This window comes from Chaetodon auriga, chromosome 4, assembly GCF_051107435.1.
Source record: "Chaetodon auriga isolate fChaAug3 chromosome 4, fChaAug3.hap1, whole genome shotgun sequence".
Classification (NCBI taxonomy): domain Eukaryota; kingdom Metazoa; phylum Chordata; class Actinopteri; order Chaetodontiformes; family Chaetodontidae; genus Chaetodon; species Chaetodon auriga.
The window spans coordinates 15321485-15338599 of NC_135077.1; the positions used below are offsets into that span (position 1 = coordinate 15321485).

Consider the following 17115-nt stretch of genomic DNA (forward strand, 5'->3'; position numbering starts at 1 on the left):
TACAACAGCCCTGCCAACAAAATAAGTATATTCATTCTTCCATATTTAAGTACTGTACAAAAGTACAATTTTGTTATATTATAATTGACTATTTATGAAATGCTCTGTCAGATCTTTGTTAGTAGTAGCTATAGGCTGTTCTAACCCAGTGCTGGTTTTATTTTTATATCACTGTTGGGTTACTAGATGAACAACAAAAAACCCCTTCTGTTGGGTGTTTTTCTACCCATTTCTACTTTTTAACCCAGTATTTCAGCAGTGCTACACTGACCCCACACTGAGTCCATTTTAACCCAGTGTCTTTTAGTGTGTTCAGTGTTTGGTGCCATTGTCAGATATTAAACTGAACTTTAAGAGCTTAGCAAAGGGAGATGTTGAAGCAGGGCTGTTGTACTGGACTGCATGAGATCGTACAGGTGTGCACAAAGTGGCTGCCATGTGTACTACTCTGGACAACTCGGAAATTCTTAATCTGACAGGAAAAAAAACATACTACAACCAAAACGGAAAATGATTTCCAGTTCTGAATGGATAGTTAATTCAACTTGAACTGAAACGAGGAAATTATTTAGCAATTGAACTCAGCGGTCATGGATAAGCATCGCCTTGCTGAAGGTGTCAGTGGACAAAAAAGTAGAGACCACTGAACCTGCAGCTGACAGAAATCGGGTATGTGTCACTCTAAGGTCTAACATACTGGTCAAAATAGCATGAATAGCATTCGTTTACATGAATGGTCGCACTTCTTTGCATCTCATTTCTTACCTGTCATTTCTTATATTTAAGTGTAGTGTTTGGAAGGGATGCAATTCAAACTTTTGATTACATGTACCTCCTGTTCCTGTCAAGTTTGCTTTGGGTAATGGCATCTGCATATATACATATATAGACACACACACACAAACACACACACACTATGGTACCTGTGCATCACCAAGAATCCCTGTGTGCAGGCTGAGCACTGCAGTGCTTGCTTGCTGCCATGACTGTGCTCATATCCTGCTATTCACATTGGAGTTTTACACTCAGCGGGGATAATTGAAAGAGAATTTATGGCTCTTGATTGTTTATTGTTGAATAGGATTTGGAGAAACGGCCTAAACTGGCCTGTTGTTTTCAGCAGTCTTATAAAAGTTGAGTTAATTGGGCTAATCGCTGCAACTGGCTGTGATGGTACTTAACTAAAGTGCAGCATGTTGTTATTTTTAATGGGCAACAAAGTGAGCACAAATATATTTAAAAGCTTTGGGCATGCACTTGTTTTCTAAGTGCTATTATTATCCAGTTTTCCATTTTTTTTTTTGTCATTTGTTCAGCTTTAATTTATTTTGTTTATGTGGCCTTAATGCGTTTTTGTTGTTTCCACCCTTTTTGACTCCACTGCTGCATTTAATTGCTTTTGATGTGTACGGTTTTCTTTCATCACCTGCTGAAATTTTCATTCTGTCAATTTACGTTCCCTCATTCTTGACCCCTTCGTTTTAAGCTAAAGCTAAACTAGACCAAATAGCACACCTAAAATGAATGAAGTCATCCAGTAACCAACAGTTTGTCTACTGTGCATGTTGGAACAGCCTCCACAAGTCTGGGCTGACGATACAGGAAACTGTTCAGATGTCCTGCTTTGTTTCCCAATAGAGCTTTTCAGATCTCCACTCAAGGCTTAAAGTATTTACAATGCTGCAGTCTGCTTTTCCTCTAGCAAAGCCTCCCTGAGGACGGCATTACAGCTAATGGGAGAGATATGGCCAAACAGATGGAGCTGGCATGCTGCTGAACCATCCGCTGTCTCTGAGAGTTTGAGATGGGTTTTTGTTTGCTTGTTTGTTTGTTTATTTTAGACAGTTGGCCAATTTTTGGGGTTATATCTCTAATACAATTTCCCTCAAAGGATTGAGTGGCTTAATTCAGATCCAAACCCTGAGCTGGATGGTGTCATTTGCAAAGAATTAGAAAGGTGACATATGATGATGTGCGTTGTGCTACAAAAAAAGTGACATTTGACATCTTAATTGAATACACAGGCTCCTGATTTAATGTGAAATTTAGAAAAAAAAGAAATGTTTACAAATAAAAACACACATACACAGTCCAGCCCCAACAGCACGAGTGGTAGCACAGATTTAGGCTATAATGACAGTTATAATACAGCTATTTACATGAACTGCTCTGCAGTTTGAAGTCTCTTTCTGAGAATACATGATATTTAATCATCCAATTTATCAATGAAGCACCTTTATGTGTTTTGATATGTCGAGATACACTTTTGTTTAAAGGGTCAGTTCACCAAAAATGCAAAAAAGAAAGGTTTTCCCCTTAACTGTTGAAAACGGTCCCAGTGAAAAATGTTGACAGTACCATGGAAATTTTACCCTCACCCAATGTTCATTTCCAAAAAAGAGAGACCAGATCTAAAGGGGGCTCGAGCACAGTAAAAATCAGACCAGCAGACCAGAGAGTAACTGGACTTGATCCAAAATGTGGTCAGCAACACCGGCAGCAGCATGATGTGCTGTTAATTAACAAGCAGCCGTGGTTGAAAAGAGCAGCTACAGTAATTTTATGTAATGTAAAGTCATAGACACTAATTTTAAAGTAAAACACAAATCTATATAAATAATTGAAAAGTCTTAATTTTAACCTCCTGCACCAATAAATAAAAGTCTCATTTTGTGTGTGTGTGTGTGTGTGTGTGTGTGTGTGTGTGTGTGTGTGTGTGTGTGTCTGGACTGGGTGGCTCCTCCTCAATCATGGCTCACATACACCTGATCCTACTGCCAATCAGCCACCACAGCTGCAGCCAATCCATCAATCACCAGCCACAGATAAAAGCCTGGTAACTCATCTTGGCGTTTAGTTCTCCTCATGCCTTGTTCTTGCTTTAGTTTTAGTGTTGCCTTTGTCTGAGTGACTAAAATTTGCTCTCCTTGTGTCTCAGGATCATCTCTCATGTATTTTTCTGCCAAGTCTGGCCACTGCCAGCCCTGAAATCCTTAAATCCTTTTCTTAATTCAAACTATCTGAATCTGTGTCCTGCATTCATTTACTCAGTCTTAACAGAGTCAAATCCAAAAAAATAACTGACTTAATAGCTGTATTTTAAACAGGATACCAATTTCCCAAAATATTTTTATCCACTATGATTACAATGTTCTGCATAATAGTGCTGCTACTGAATACACTATCATTCAGATCCTCTAAATACATACTGTACATTATACATATATCAAGCATATAGATGCACTGACCAAGAGCTTAAAAGCTTAAAAGAGACTCTCACCCACCCACCTGAATATAAATTAGACCTGGTTGAGTCCCAGCTCCTCAGAATGGAGTAGACTGTGAAAACCTCTACCGAGCTCTACAGTGGGGGCACGTCAGGTGGAAAACGTCCTTCCTGTACCTAAATCTATCACTGTGTAACATTATTGTATCAGAATGGCAAAATAAGGTTTCACAAAAACATACCTTAAAGATCCGTTCATAAAGCTTAACAACTATTAGCATGTTCGACACAATCAGAGGTAAGTGTGTTTGTGCGTTTTGGGTGAACTAACCCTTTAAAGCGAAGTTTCCCCTATGAGGCACAACGGAATTTTTCAAAGATATCAATTCCTGTTAAGGAGCACCATAGAACAAACACATACCTGATTGCACAGATTTATGATTCCTGGTAAGTGGTACAACTTGTGTTTCTACACAAAGTCCCTGAAAGAAGTGACCGAAGAGGTAAACTAGCACAGCACAGAAGTAGGAAAAAATGATTAACTTTGAACAAAAGTGGATTTCTAGTGCAAAGGAAGTAATTCCACATTCCTTCCTAATTGTGTGCTCTGCTGCTTTTCTCTTTTTTTTTATTGTTCCATTTGATTCTAATAGTTTTTGGGCAGTCCATATTTAAGAAAGCACAGCAAGTTCCTCTCCAGGCTGAAAGGAATCTTTAATAAGCACCAAACCTGTAATGTTCTCTGTTAAGTCTTGGACTTGAAGCAATATCCATGGCAAAAAAAAAAATACCCAATATTCCCAGAGATTCTGCCACTCGTCTCATCATTCCTTCTGTTCCATTTTCACTGGATGCTGGGTGCCACCAGGTATCCGTTGAAGGTGATGTAAACATCCACATCGTCACTGTAGACCGCGTTCTCCCGCTCCCTCTTGTAGAGCCGAACCCAGACCTCGTCATTCAGCGCCAGATCCAGCATGACACTCTGGCTCTGCATGATGGACCTCTCACTGGGCTGAGCGTACAGGATCACCTGCTCCTTGTCGTTGTGCATCAGGTGGAGGTAGGTCTCCTTGAAGTTCCAGGTGTGGATGTTAATGTTGAAGAAGTAGATCCCCGGCACGTAGCAGTAGAACTTGCCCTTGAACATGTTGAAGTGCTCGTGGATGTTGACGAACACCGTGTCGAACACCAGCGCCTGGTAGTAGTCCACGCTGTGCAGGGACTTGCGACGTCCCACCGAGAAGGAAGAGTGAGGGATCTTGCAGGCGTCTCCAGGGGCACCCGCCTGACCTTTGCTGCCTTTAAGGCCAACGGGTCCTCGGAAGCCAGGAGGTCCCTCTAAGCCAGGTTTACCAGGTGTGCCCTTGTCGCCTTTGTCTCCTTTATCACCTGGGTGGACGAGAGGAAACACAGGATGATGTATGATGCTGCTCATTTTAATAACTACCTCCTTTTTGTCAGTTGAGATGAAAATTAGTCCTCATTGTACCCACTAACAGTCAAAGCTGATCCAGATTACAAGGTTTTATCCCCAACTGGCTGTACCATACAGGTTTTTAACGAAGAAAATCCCTGATTTACAGATGCGAACTTGTGACTTACCAAAGTTCAGCTCCGAGTAAAAAACAGGTCCAAGACTTGATCAAAGCTCTGGCTTCAAAACAGATCATTCATTCTGACATGCACACAATGCCATTAAGCTTTTTCTGTCTTTCATAGTGGTTACAAATCCAGAAATGGAAACAAATTGCAGCACGGCTTTCACATCTGACATTCTGAATCTCACTTATAAATCTGAAGCAACTCTGTTAAACCAGTGTTCATCTTTATTGTGTGCTCCTTGAGGACTGTGAGACAAAATGCTCTGACAGATACTTGCACTGAGGCTCTGTCTGAATGTTCAGGTGGCAGGAGTATTAAATGCTGAGTCAATGCTGAGATTTTTATATAATCTATGATCTTTATTGACCTCTACTGAAGACCAGTAGGAACTGCAATAATAGAATTTACTAGGAAAGACGTTGTAATGCCAAAGGGCATCAAAAAAAGAGCAGCAGGCTGGGGAAAAGAAAATACCGTGTTTAAATGCTGGCTTTCCCTCAACAAACACTTTTCTCCTTCCTTCCTTCCTTCCTTCTCCTTTCTCCTTCCACTGCTGAAGATAATACTCCATGATCAACAGACTGGAGACATCTCTTTCATTTGGTTTCACTTTTGGTTTCCACATAATGTGGACCCCGCTCTCCTGGGTCAAAGTTGTGTTTGTTTGACTCATCCGTCCACCCCACCCTCCTCCATTTCCAGACAATTTTGCTCATTATACTACGCCGCCCTGCTCTGGGAATGAAATCAGATTAAGGGTACATTTACATGCATACAAATGCATATACAATACATACACACACACAGTCAGGGGACAAATTAAAGGAATAAAGTGTCTTAGTAAGTCCTTGAGCCACCATGAGCTGCGAAAATAGCCTCATGGCTCCTTGGCAGATTCTCCAAGTTTCCAAAACTGTACTGGATGGATGTTATTGTGATGGATGTGATAAGGAGTTCAGTCTAACATGCATCTTCAGTTGGTTTGGGATCTGGAGACTGTGGTCATAGCATATGAGTGACATCATTTTCAAACCATCAACCATCTGAATTTGTTACATTTCTCCACTTGTTTATTCGAGGATTTGCTTTAATTTGTTACATACCAACCTCAAAACCATTTCATTCCTATCCCCTATTTCATGTGCCGTTAACCATGTTAAAATTGTAGTTAGATGCGTTAACTCTCATGTGTTTATATCCTGCTTCCTTGCTTCATCCCATTCTGCAACAACAACCCAGCACTGGTCTGGATTTTAAAATTATACTGCACTTGACGCCAAGCTCTGAAAATGATTAATGAGCTTCTGTACGTCCTTCTGTCACCGCTCCCGACTGGAATGTCAGTGGTTAAGTGAACATTTTGAGTCCTCCTTTTGTTCCAAGTGTACAAAAACCTCTTTGCTATGAAATAAAGTGACACTGCATGGAGGACTTCATCACCATATCGCTCTGAAGCAGCTGTAATAACAAAGGCCTGTGAGCTAAGCAAACACTCACTGGATGATAAACAGAAGCCAATAAACTGAGACACAATATATCCTTTAATAATTGGAGGAAACGTTGACAGTTTTAGCGATTTTTACATTCAGCAGAAGGGTCACATGCTCCTCTAAAAAGATCTGGATGAAATTCAACACACCAAGGCTGTTAATCTTCAAAACACATAGAAATATGAATATAATAGATCTATGAGGTTCTAAAGAAATCTTGCTGTTTTGACTGTTTTCTAGATTTTTGTCTGCAGGTCTTAATGTGGTCATGAGTTAAACACCTCAGGGCTGAGTAAGCCACACAGGAAGAAGCCACAGCGCTGGCCTCACTCACCATGACCAACACTTTCAGGAGATCTGACATAAATCCCAGTGATCCTCTGGACAGATGCTCAGTGATCAGTCCAGCTGTGACCAGTGTCCACACACAAAAGGCCCTGAAGAGAGTTACAGCAGTTTCCACAAACAGCAGCTTAGCAGCACTTCAACACGACATGGACATATAAGGGACTGTTCCCGTCTCCTGAAATCAAATAACAACCTCATGGCCACATGAGACTTTCTTTCTGTTTCAGTATTACAGAATAATCTACTTTTGGATGTTCATACCCATATCAGTTTGGGATGTTTGATAAATTCCAGGCATTTTTCTTAACAACCAACATTAAAAGTGCAAAAACGTTAACACCAACTGATCCAACTACACAACTAATCCCAACGGTGCTTCAAAATAAAATCACTGTGAATATTCACTACACTTCGAAGTTCAGAGCTCCTACGATGTTGATACACTCACCCATGATCCATATAATGCATATGCAGTCCAAAAGTAAACTGTGGTCCACCAGTTGGGATCCACTGAGACTAACATCTTACTCTGGTCACTAAACATCACTCAAAGAATTAACTGTTCTGCAAGGGGCTCGTGCTAAAAACTGACAAAAAATCACAAAAAGCATTATAGCAAATCACTATATTTTAGAATCTAAGGGGATAATAAGGAAAAACGTGCTGAACTGACATCTGAAGAATCCATATAAGATGAGACCTGGAGGCCCCTCCTGATTAACATATGTTGTCATTTTAGGCTTACAGACCACAAAGGTAAAACCTTAAACAGAATTTACCACTATGCATTTCGTGTTTGAACTGAACTTAAGCCAAGAGGAACCTTCTGAATATCTTAAGTTTGTAGATTTAGATTTAATCCTGCAGCCGTAGATGTGATGTTAAAAATATGTGGGTGAAGAATCACCTTTGTCCGTGACTGAGGGTTCTGGTCTCTTTTGAGAAACTTGGCTCTCTAAATTTGAGATTGGCTGACGAACTGATTGTGGGTCACGCTGTTTAAATCCAATCACAACAGCTTTGTGGGAGCAAACCCAACAACACACACATACACAACATGCAATCATACAAAGCACACACACAAAGCAGTCAGCGAACCAGTACAGCACAGAGAAGGAGAAGGGGGACGTGTTTGTGTGTATTATTTGTGTGTATCGCAAGAGCACAACTAGATTCAGCCAAAGCGTAGTGTGTGCTTTTGCACATGAGTGGGTGACTACTCATATGTTCCTGTGTATTTGTGTATGCATGCATGTTTCCTGCCACATAAGCAGGTTCAGCGCCAGGTGAAAGAGCCCGAAGAGACCTCCCTCACTGCACAGCTGCAATTCAGTCGCACTGTTTACTGTTTCATTACATTGTTTGTACAGTAGAGCAACAATTTGAGCCATAAATGCAACTCCTAAGACTCTGGGGTTGACAGCTCTCAAAAAGCGATCCGCTATATCCTTTTTTTTTTTTTTTTTAGATTAGAAGCTCTTTTTCATTTTGTTCATTCAAGTTATCCAAGCTTGAGCAAAAAAATAGGCCTAAAAGAGAACTGAATCATTTCATGCTCAGTGGAGATGTGACTACAGCTTTGGTGTGCAGTTGCTACAACCTTATTATAACTGCATACTGCACGTCGACATGGTGTCACTCAGAAATTTTTGATATTGTCCATTAATAAAGTATGTGGCCCAGTGGAAAGTATTCATTGAGTGGCGAAGACACTGTATGATGCAAACTGTTCAGAACTTGGATTTCCTCAGTGGAAAACTTATGGGTTCTTCTACAGTACAAAGGAGCTTTTAATTGTCTGAACCTACAGTAGGTGTGTTCGTGCATTGTTTCTGCATGTTTTTGTTTGTGAGAGACGAGAAAGACGAAAGAGGGTTTTTCTTTTTACAGTTCAGCAGTTGGACTGGTTCAGGGTTGATCGCAGGTCAGAACAGGCTTGGCATGTCCAGCTATCAAAGGACCAGCAGATAAAACAGCAGAGTGATGACACATCCTTTGGACTGCTCTGGTGGAGTTGGCTGCTCAGGCTCTGATATTAGACACACATGTTCTCGCAAATCCCTCTCCAGCTGTAATTGTGTGGTTCGTGGATATTAGAAAATCCTTGTATTTTTACTGCTTTTTTTTCTCTTGTCACATTTTTCTGTCTCTTTCTGTTTCACCCGGCCTACAACACATACAAACATATACAAATAAGGCCACACAAAAGCACAAACACACAATTATCTTCTCAAGAAGCTGCCACAGACTTGACTGTATGGACTCACTGTGAGTCAAGCTTGTGGAACGTGTGGTGGTCTTCACGGGTCCACCTAGTATCCTAAGACCTGCCCCAAGGACTTGAGTCAGGCCGGGTAAAAATGACATTCAGTTTAATCTTGTTGGGTCTCATTCTACTGAAGCAGCTTTTGCTTTTTCTTTGTTTGTCAATCTGTTTTTTGAGGCAAAACAGAAAGGGAAAATTGCCTGCCTGCCTTCTGGTCCAGGTCAGGGCCAGATTAACTCACCATGAGTTTCCAGGAAAAATGCTCCTACTAAGGCCCCTCATAGCCCCAGAAACCAGATTTTGACCGTAGATTAGGTTTGGGGTCACCTTAAGGTCCTTTGCATTCCAGTTTCTATTGTGTTTGAATGGTTTATACAGAACACATTTGCCTGCCTTCAGAGCACCCTGATGGTCTGGGGGCAGTTGCTTGCTTGGAAATCCAGTCCAGATCATCATGCTGCTGCCAGTATTGGTGGTTGGTGGGTTAGTCTGAGTCTAATGCGGCTTGAATCAGGTCTAAACGTGAATGTTTTCCAGAGGTCCGTTCCAGATCAAGCCCAAAACTTTGGACCCATGAAGATGTTTAGTAAAGCCAAATGAAGTGAGGAGAAAAGCCTGTTTCACATTCTTCCACTCTCATACGTGACCTGTATCTGTGTTATTGTGATTATACTGACATGGTGATATGCTCCTATGACAGACTACAAACAGACAAAATGATGTGGTTTTGTCTTCTGGTGAACCAATGACTGTTTCAGTCCGATATAACTTTTTGGGATCTACTTCAGCTTCTTCACTTCGTGGCTGACAAACTCATGTGTTGATATGCACTTTCTGTGACAGAGACTGTCAAAGCTAATTAAGTCGCTGTTACTTGGCTGTTTCTTTCAAGAAATGTTGAACCAAGTTTGATTTCTTTAAGTGGTTCCAGGTTGTTTCTATCAGTGCAGTGTCTAAATTCCTTTTCAAAGACACTCTTATTTTTGTCTCTACTCATCCATCAATGCATGGGTACACTTCAGCAGCACTGTTCCATTACAATATACATGATTACTCTTCTGATTAAATAGTGGCCTTGACAGACACAGAGCCATCTGGAAAAGCAGAAGCTCTGATCTGATTAAGGAAATGTAGCTTGAAACAAAGATAGTATCACAGATTTTCAAGGATGGATGGTTTTCTGTGAATGAACACGCAATTGCAAACATTACTTTTGCTAAAAGCGCAGAACCTAAAAGACACAAATAAATAACAAACGCTGCCCTCTGATGTTACATCCTGCGAGACTCAGAAGACAAACTGGAAACGGAAAACTGAGCAACTGCCAAACAGACAGGAAGTACCAGCCAACTTCAAGTCAGCAGTACTCAGAGGCTAATCCAGGCTCTGGTACCTTTGAGGATGGTCATGTTGATGACAGTGCGGACCTCAGGCATCTGATATTGGGCTGTGGCTGCTGGCGGCTCCGTGTGGTCGCAGCACCGCCTGCAGAGTCTGGAAGGAGGTCTGGAGGGGGAGGGGACGCAGCAAACCAGAGGGAGGAGCAAAAGGAGCCTCACACACACCGCCAACATGGCTGTCATAACCTGGGAGTGGAATGAAACAGAGAGGAAAGAGAGAGAACAGCAGAGTTTGATGTTTGTTTAAGTGAATATCCACAAGAAAGACTAATGACACTTATGGATCCACGTAACTCTAAAGCTTGTCACATAATTCATTATTTTCAGAATGAGGCTCCTGCATAATCCCTTCTGCGAGAGGATGTCCAAAAAGATAAACTGACTGTTAAACCATTGACCCAAAACCAACATTTTTGGCGCCAGTTTTGTTGTCTGGTTGGTGTGTTTTTTCACATTCCTGTGAATAACTGGCCAAGTGTCAAAATATGTCCTGACAATAACAGTCGAGTCCGAGGGTTATTTTCTCAGGGGTCGGCTTTGCTTAAGAATCAACACGTGAACCTCTTTAGATTTAAGAATCACACAAGGAGAAATTCACTGTATAGTTAAAAATGTGTCGAGATAGCATTTTTTGCAGCAAAAGTGCAGAGTGCAGCCAAAGTCATGGATATGTCCCAGTGTTCACAACCTTATTAGCTAAAACACAAGTCCTTCACACCTCACCTCTGGCTCAGAAGGTTTCTGGGAAATGTAGGAAACCACTAATTAGACAGCGACAGTGCAAGTGGAAGCTCAAACACCATAAAATAAAATTACTACCATTCAGCCTTCAGTAATTCCTGGCACACACTGAACAGAGATTGATGACACATCACAATGTACATACAGAATCTGAGGGGGTATTTTCCCTTTAACTTTCAAGGACAACGAAAACTGAGGCATGAAGGCCAACGCCACAGATGGGAGATTGTCTTGTGACCTTAGAGCTGTCATATGGGATCCAGAGGACTTGGATTAAGAAATATAATCCTAGCTATTTGAACAGATTTGAAAGAAAAGAAGGAGGGAGTTATGCGACCTTCCATATGTACACACGTACAGTATGTACACCTGGGCTCCATTGAATGTGAAAACATCAGAGGCCATTTGATTCTCTCTGCCTGAACTCAGAGCAAGAAACACTTTCATGCACATTTCCAAGGACAATATGTGCTGCTGAATCTGTCACCCTTGGCACACCTCTCCTCTTAATCCAGATCCACACTCACATTTCTCTACATACACATTCAGATACGCCACAAAAGACGGAAAAGTACATTTACTTATTTGACTACCCTGAAAACTTTCAGTTGTGTTCAGCAGTAACAAGACTTTTTTGAGTGAAGGTCACAAAGACCTTTCTGTAGTTCTGTGTGGCTATGTAAAATAACATAACACAAAACATATGGTGCTTGTTTGATGATTTTACCCAGAATTCCTCATGGTAAACTGAGTGCATATGGTTCTAGGATGGGTAGTCCAGGAGGGGGGCTGGAGTCTCCAACCACACAAAAGAAAATGATGTGGCACGAAACCCAACTGGCTCAAAAAGTATTAAATAAGGTTGGAGTCAGCAATTTTAATCCAATACACTTTTTGTCAAATTCAGCAAATATCTCCTCGCAGTCCGCAAGCTGTCCGTTCTGTGTGTGGCTGCTGAAAAAATATATGTTTTTATTCACAGCCCTGGCTCTGTAAATGTGAAACAAACAAGGGGGTTCAGACTGAGCCACGCAACACTATTCCAGCCAATCAGCATCAAGTGGCGTTCATGCTCGGGTACAGGACAAAGGGAAGGTAGCGGAGATGGGACAGGTATGCCTTGTACATGCTAACATGTAATCACTTTGTGAAGGAGTGATGGCTGCCAAATAATGAGAAAGTCAAAAGAGCAACTAGGTAATATTGGTGTTCAACTAATTCTGCTTTTTCCCCCAGTTCAATAGAACTTTACATTATAACATCTTTCCGCTCATTGCTTTGGTTCCATCTGACCTGCTTCTGGGCTTTGTTTCTGATCACAGCAGGCGATCTGATCACAACGAAACAGCTTTAAAAACCCTTTGTGCACCACCTGCCGACATTTGACCAAGAAACAGACAAAGTTAGAAACCAGCTGGTGACCAAAGTGAAGCATTTAGAAGCTTCAAGAGCCACCCCCCAGAGTTAGAGACCAAAACTGAGCTAAAGTGAATGTTGGACTTACATTTGCCAGCTGGCCAGAAACATAACTACAAATAATGTTGTTCTGTATCTGCTGGATGTGTAACTAGCCAGCTGCTAACACTCACTACATCAGCTAGGTCAGGACATGTCAGTGTCATGTTCACAGCTTGTTTCCACTGGGCCCAAAAAATCAGTTGATGCAGGTTTAAGTGTAGTCTTTTAATACACATATGTAGACTAGCATTAGACTATAACAACATCAAATTGTACAAACTGTTCCCTATTTCCACATTTACTTCAGAGGAATTTCTGGTCACATGACAAATGTAAACCCAATACACTTTACTTTTATCTTGATTTTGTTTTTCACCAACTCCAAAGAATGTTTTCAGATGTTAGACGCTCCACTGTGTTCACAGGCTACTCTCTGACCTTGTCTGTCTGCTGCTTGGTGCTGAGGGAGGTAGAACACAGTGGGTTTATCAGTGCTTATGTGGTGAAAACAGCTGCTCAGTCCTGTGGGAGACCAAATTGATGAGAGCGGAATGAGTAACAATACAACCAAAACAATGAGAAATAACAGTCTCAGGGTAGATCCCAGCAGTCTTTCTATTGTGCGTCCTCCATCTTTTGCTATCACGCCCTTCTTTTATCTTTTTCGGTCTCCAGCATATCTCAGTTCCCCACTTTCTATCTCGTCCTCCCACTTTTCTTTCTTCCTGCCATCCGTCCTCATGTTTAGCCTCTGAAATCTGCACATGTGTAACACAAATCCTCTGAAAAGCAAGATGGAGAGGAGAGAACAAAAACAAAAGGCGGATGAGAGAGAAAACTAAGAAAAACATCAACAGGAGAGAGAGAGAGATGAGCGATAACAGGGAGATTCCCGCAGGGGTTTGCAGTGACGGATGAATGTTAACTGGATTTGAGATGACAGATGGAGCATGACCGTGAGAAAATGAAGTGACTGGAGCTCTGCCACAATATTTTTATCCAACTACTGATAGTGAAATATAATTATAACAGTTATTTTCTGAATCTGCTTCACTATAAGTGAGCCAGATTTCAAGGGATGCATTTATGCTCACACAATATGAATGAACACTACATTTTTTCATTTACTTGATCCACACACCACTGATTATTTGCAATGGCTGCAAAACCTGAGCAGCTTCAATTTCTTAACAAAATATCCAAATGCTGCAGTTGAGTTTGTGTCGTAAAGAAAAGAAAAAACATAAGAACAGGTTGGTTGTAGCAGCTTGGAACTGCTCACATTGGATAGTGGGTGGCTCATCTTTACAGTAAATCCTGAATTGCTTGAATGCAGCAGGCCTCAAGGGAAACACACAGCATCATTGTGCGTCAGAGCCAACCACCCTGGTGGCAGCAAGTTTTAATTCTACAATACTGATGTATGAGCAAAGACTGCATCAGTATAACACATTACAGTAAAATGTCTCTGAGCAGCACTGCAGCTGTTGAATGTAGAAAAAATTATATGGTTCATACATTTAAACATGATAAATGTAAAACGTAAGCCCTCCTGCTATGTTGCCCCAGTGGTCAGTGATGGTACTGCAAAAGCTGACAAAGTATAGAGAGCAAGAAAGTCTGCAAATGACGGAAGGAGGGATTCCGAAATACCTCAACAACTACTCGGTGTCATGACACATTTTATAGGCATTCATGTTCTCCAGAGGATGATCCAGATCACTTCGGTTATTTTCATTTAGCGCCACCAAAAGATAAAAAAAATTCCAGTGAAACATCTCAACATCTAGTAAGATAAAAATAACCCTTTCCTTTAGTAGATGGATTGGCATAACTTTTTTCACATTCCAGCCTGATCTCATTCCCAGAGCATCAAATACTGATGTTTCATCATGCCCCTCTGCATCTCATGCAGATCCCCAAGGTGCGCTTTCGCATTTGTATGAAACTTCACTGCGAACCCATCCGTGGCAATATTAGACACTCAGAGTGAGGAATGTCCACAAACGGAGGAAGGTGGGGTGGATGGATGGGTCAAACCTAACCAAGTAGTCTTGACGCCGAAACCCTGACCAAACTGCGACCGTTTCACAGCATAAACCATGAGTTAGAGAGGGTTTCTGGGTAAAAAGGTTTTGTGCATTGCTGGAATGAAAACATCGCTGTTGCTGTGGGCATCTACTAATGCTGTGGATGGGTTTACACTGAGGTTAGCTGAGCTCATACATTCATTAAAGGCTATCGTGTACGTCTGTATGAGACGCAGAGGGGACGAAGCGTTGGTATTTGATGATCAGGGAATGAGGCCTGGCTGTTGTGAAACACCAACTCCATGTTTCAACCCGAACACCAGAATAAATCTTTTCACTGAACTTGACTTCAAACCACAGACATGTTGAAAGTTTCCATTTTTTATGATCAAACTTTATGTTTCTATTTTCAACTTTATATTGTGAGCATGCTGTAGTTAAGGCCTGGCAAAGTTTTGGCAAAAACAAAACACTAGGTACGGGTTAGAAAAAGATCCTGTTTTAGCTTAAAATACAGACATGGCTGGAAAATGTTCTGACCTCTTGTTAAAAATACCCAGTCTCACTGCCACAAACAGGACTGTAATAATGTCCCAACTTCTTATTCAAAATATCCGTTTTCGTCGCCGTAAACATGGCTGGAAAATATCATGCTGTGTCATTAAAAATAGCTGGTTTTGTAGCCACAGACATGGCTCGAACAGTGGTCTGCTGCTTGGCAGTCATGCTGCCTAGCTGTCCTGCCAGGACCATCGCCATGATCACTGATTACATGTACCAGTAGTCTGAACTACGACACTTTGATAGCTATTGAGACATTGATATGGTACGTATGAAACGTAAACATTTAACACATGCGTGCTTTGCAGAAACAAACAATGCAACATGTTATTCTGCTGATAGGACAAAAAATTTTGCAGTTTTTCTTCTAACCTGATCATGTAAAATGATCCCAAACACTGATCACTTTGAGATCTGATTAAGCCCACTATTATGCTGTGATTTGAGGCTAGACAGCACAGATGTGTTATGACGCATTAACCTGCTGGTTAGTTGGTTTATTTTCCACACAAGCCATTACTTTCCATACAAAAATACCTGCTTTCTATTTAGTCCAAATGACCACATCTAGGTGCATGGTTCCAAGTGGGTCAGACTAATGTTGGGGGGTTCCAACTCCAGACTGCTGGTTAAAATACACCTTAACAACAGACATGGAAAGACATGTCACCATTCTTAGAAACAGACTCCATCGTGAAACCATTTGACTTCATAAAGTGTGTGTAGGTGTTTGGTAACCTTACATTTGCTGATATGGCACTGCTGTGTGACAGGAGCCAAGTTGATGCCAAATTTATTATATCATAACCTCGTGCTCCCTCATCAGCCCTCACCCCTCCCCACCCTCACAACACCGGGACCTCATCAGCGCCGCGCGCACAGTTTGCGCCATGATGAAAGCACACGCTGCTAATGACGTGACACACACCGCCTGATAGTAACCCAAACCACAACACACATGCAACAGTCATAATGAATCCATTTAAGAAGCCACGTCTACAACGCCAGAGCATCAGTTTGGCATGCAGCTGCAGTCCGGATAAATCACACACACACACAACTCAGAACGCACAGCGCGCGCATACACACACACACACGCCATGCTCGATCAACGTGCACGGCGATGTTAGGGGTAACTTTTTAAAAAGCTGCTGCTGAGTTGGCGACTTGTGAATAACTTCTTCAATGCTGCACGTCTCTGCAAGCACGCAAACGCGCCGCCGGGTGTTTCTTCTTCAACTTTTTTTTTTTTGATTTCTTGAAGCTCCGGAGGATTATTATGCAGAGTCGTGTCGGCCGTGAGACGGATTGTCATAAAGTCGTTGTCACATCGTGTCAGAGTGTCTGGTCTCTTACCTGATGGAGTTTCACCACAGCGGAGGAGGAGAAAGAACCAACTGCTGGTGTCAGGCTGAGAGGAGGAACTACCAAGGAGCAACCTCTCTCACTCACTCTCCCTCTCTCCCATACACACTCTCTCCCTCCCTCTCTCTCTCCCTATACACACACACACACACACACACACACACACACACACACACACACACACACACACACACACACCTTTATTCCCTCCCTCATCAAAGAACATCAAAAGACAGTCTTTCTCCCCCATTATGTCCCCTTTCTTGCTTTTTCCTCCTGTGATCATCTCCTGTACTCCCCCTTCATCCTTCCCTCAACTCAACATCCATCACTCTTACTTAAGAAGCTGCTGTATCTCTTTCCAGAAGTTTTGTAACAGAGAGCTAAATGCAGCATGAAGTAACTGGCACCACCCAAAAAGAAATCCAGGTCAGCTCTCTCTTTCCTCTCCACTTTACTGTGCGCATGACTCAGATTCTGGACAGTAACCACTGCTTTTCCTTCAGCGTGTCCCATACCTTCCAAGTCTGTGTGCCAAAAATAACTACACTCTATCACCTCTCATAAACTTGCACTGTGGTTCTTAAATCAGGCTGTAAAAGCTTCTGTTATATTGCTGTCATTT

General features: G+C 41.8%; 1 protein-coding gene across 1 annotated transcript; it reads right to left on the reverse strand.

Moving 5' to 3' along the window:
• Positions 1 to 2018: 2018 nt before the first annotated feature.
• c1qtnf6b (C1q and TNF related 6b) lies at positions 2019 to 16654 on the reverse strand. The gene is made up of 3 exons (XM_076729154.1): positions 16482 to 16654; positions 10329 to 10521; positions 2019 to 4618 (listed from the first exon to the last, which is right to left on the reverse strand). Exons 2-3 carry the CDS (start codon positions 10516 to 10518, stop codon positions 4071 to 4073), a joined length of 738 nt encoding a protein of 245 aa, XP_076585269.1. The 5' UTR covers positions 10519 to 10521; positions 16482 to 16654; the 3' UTR covers positions 2019 to 4070.
• Positions 16655 to 17115: the final 461 nt, after the last annotated feature.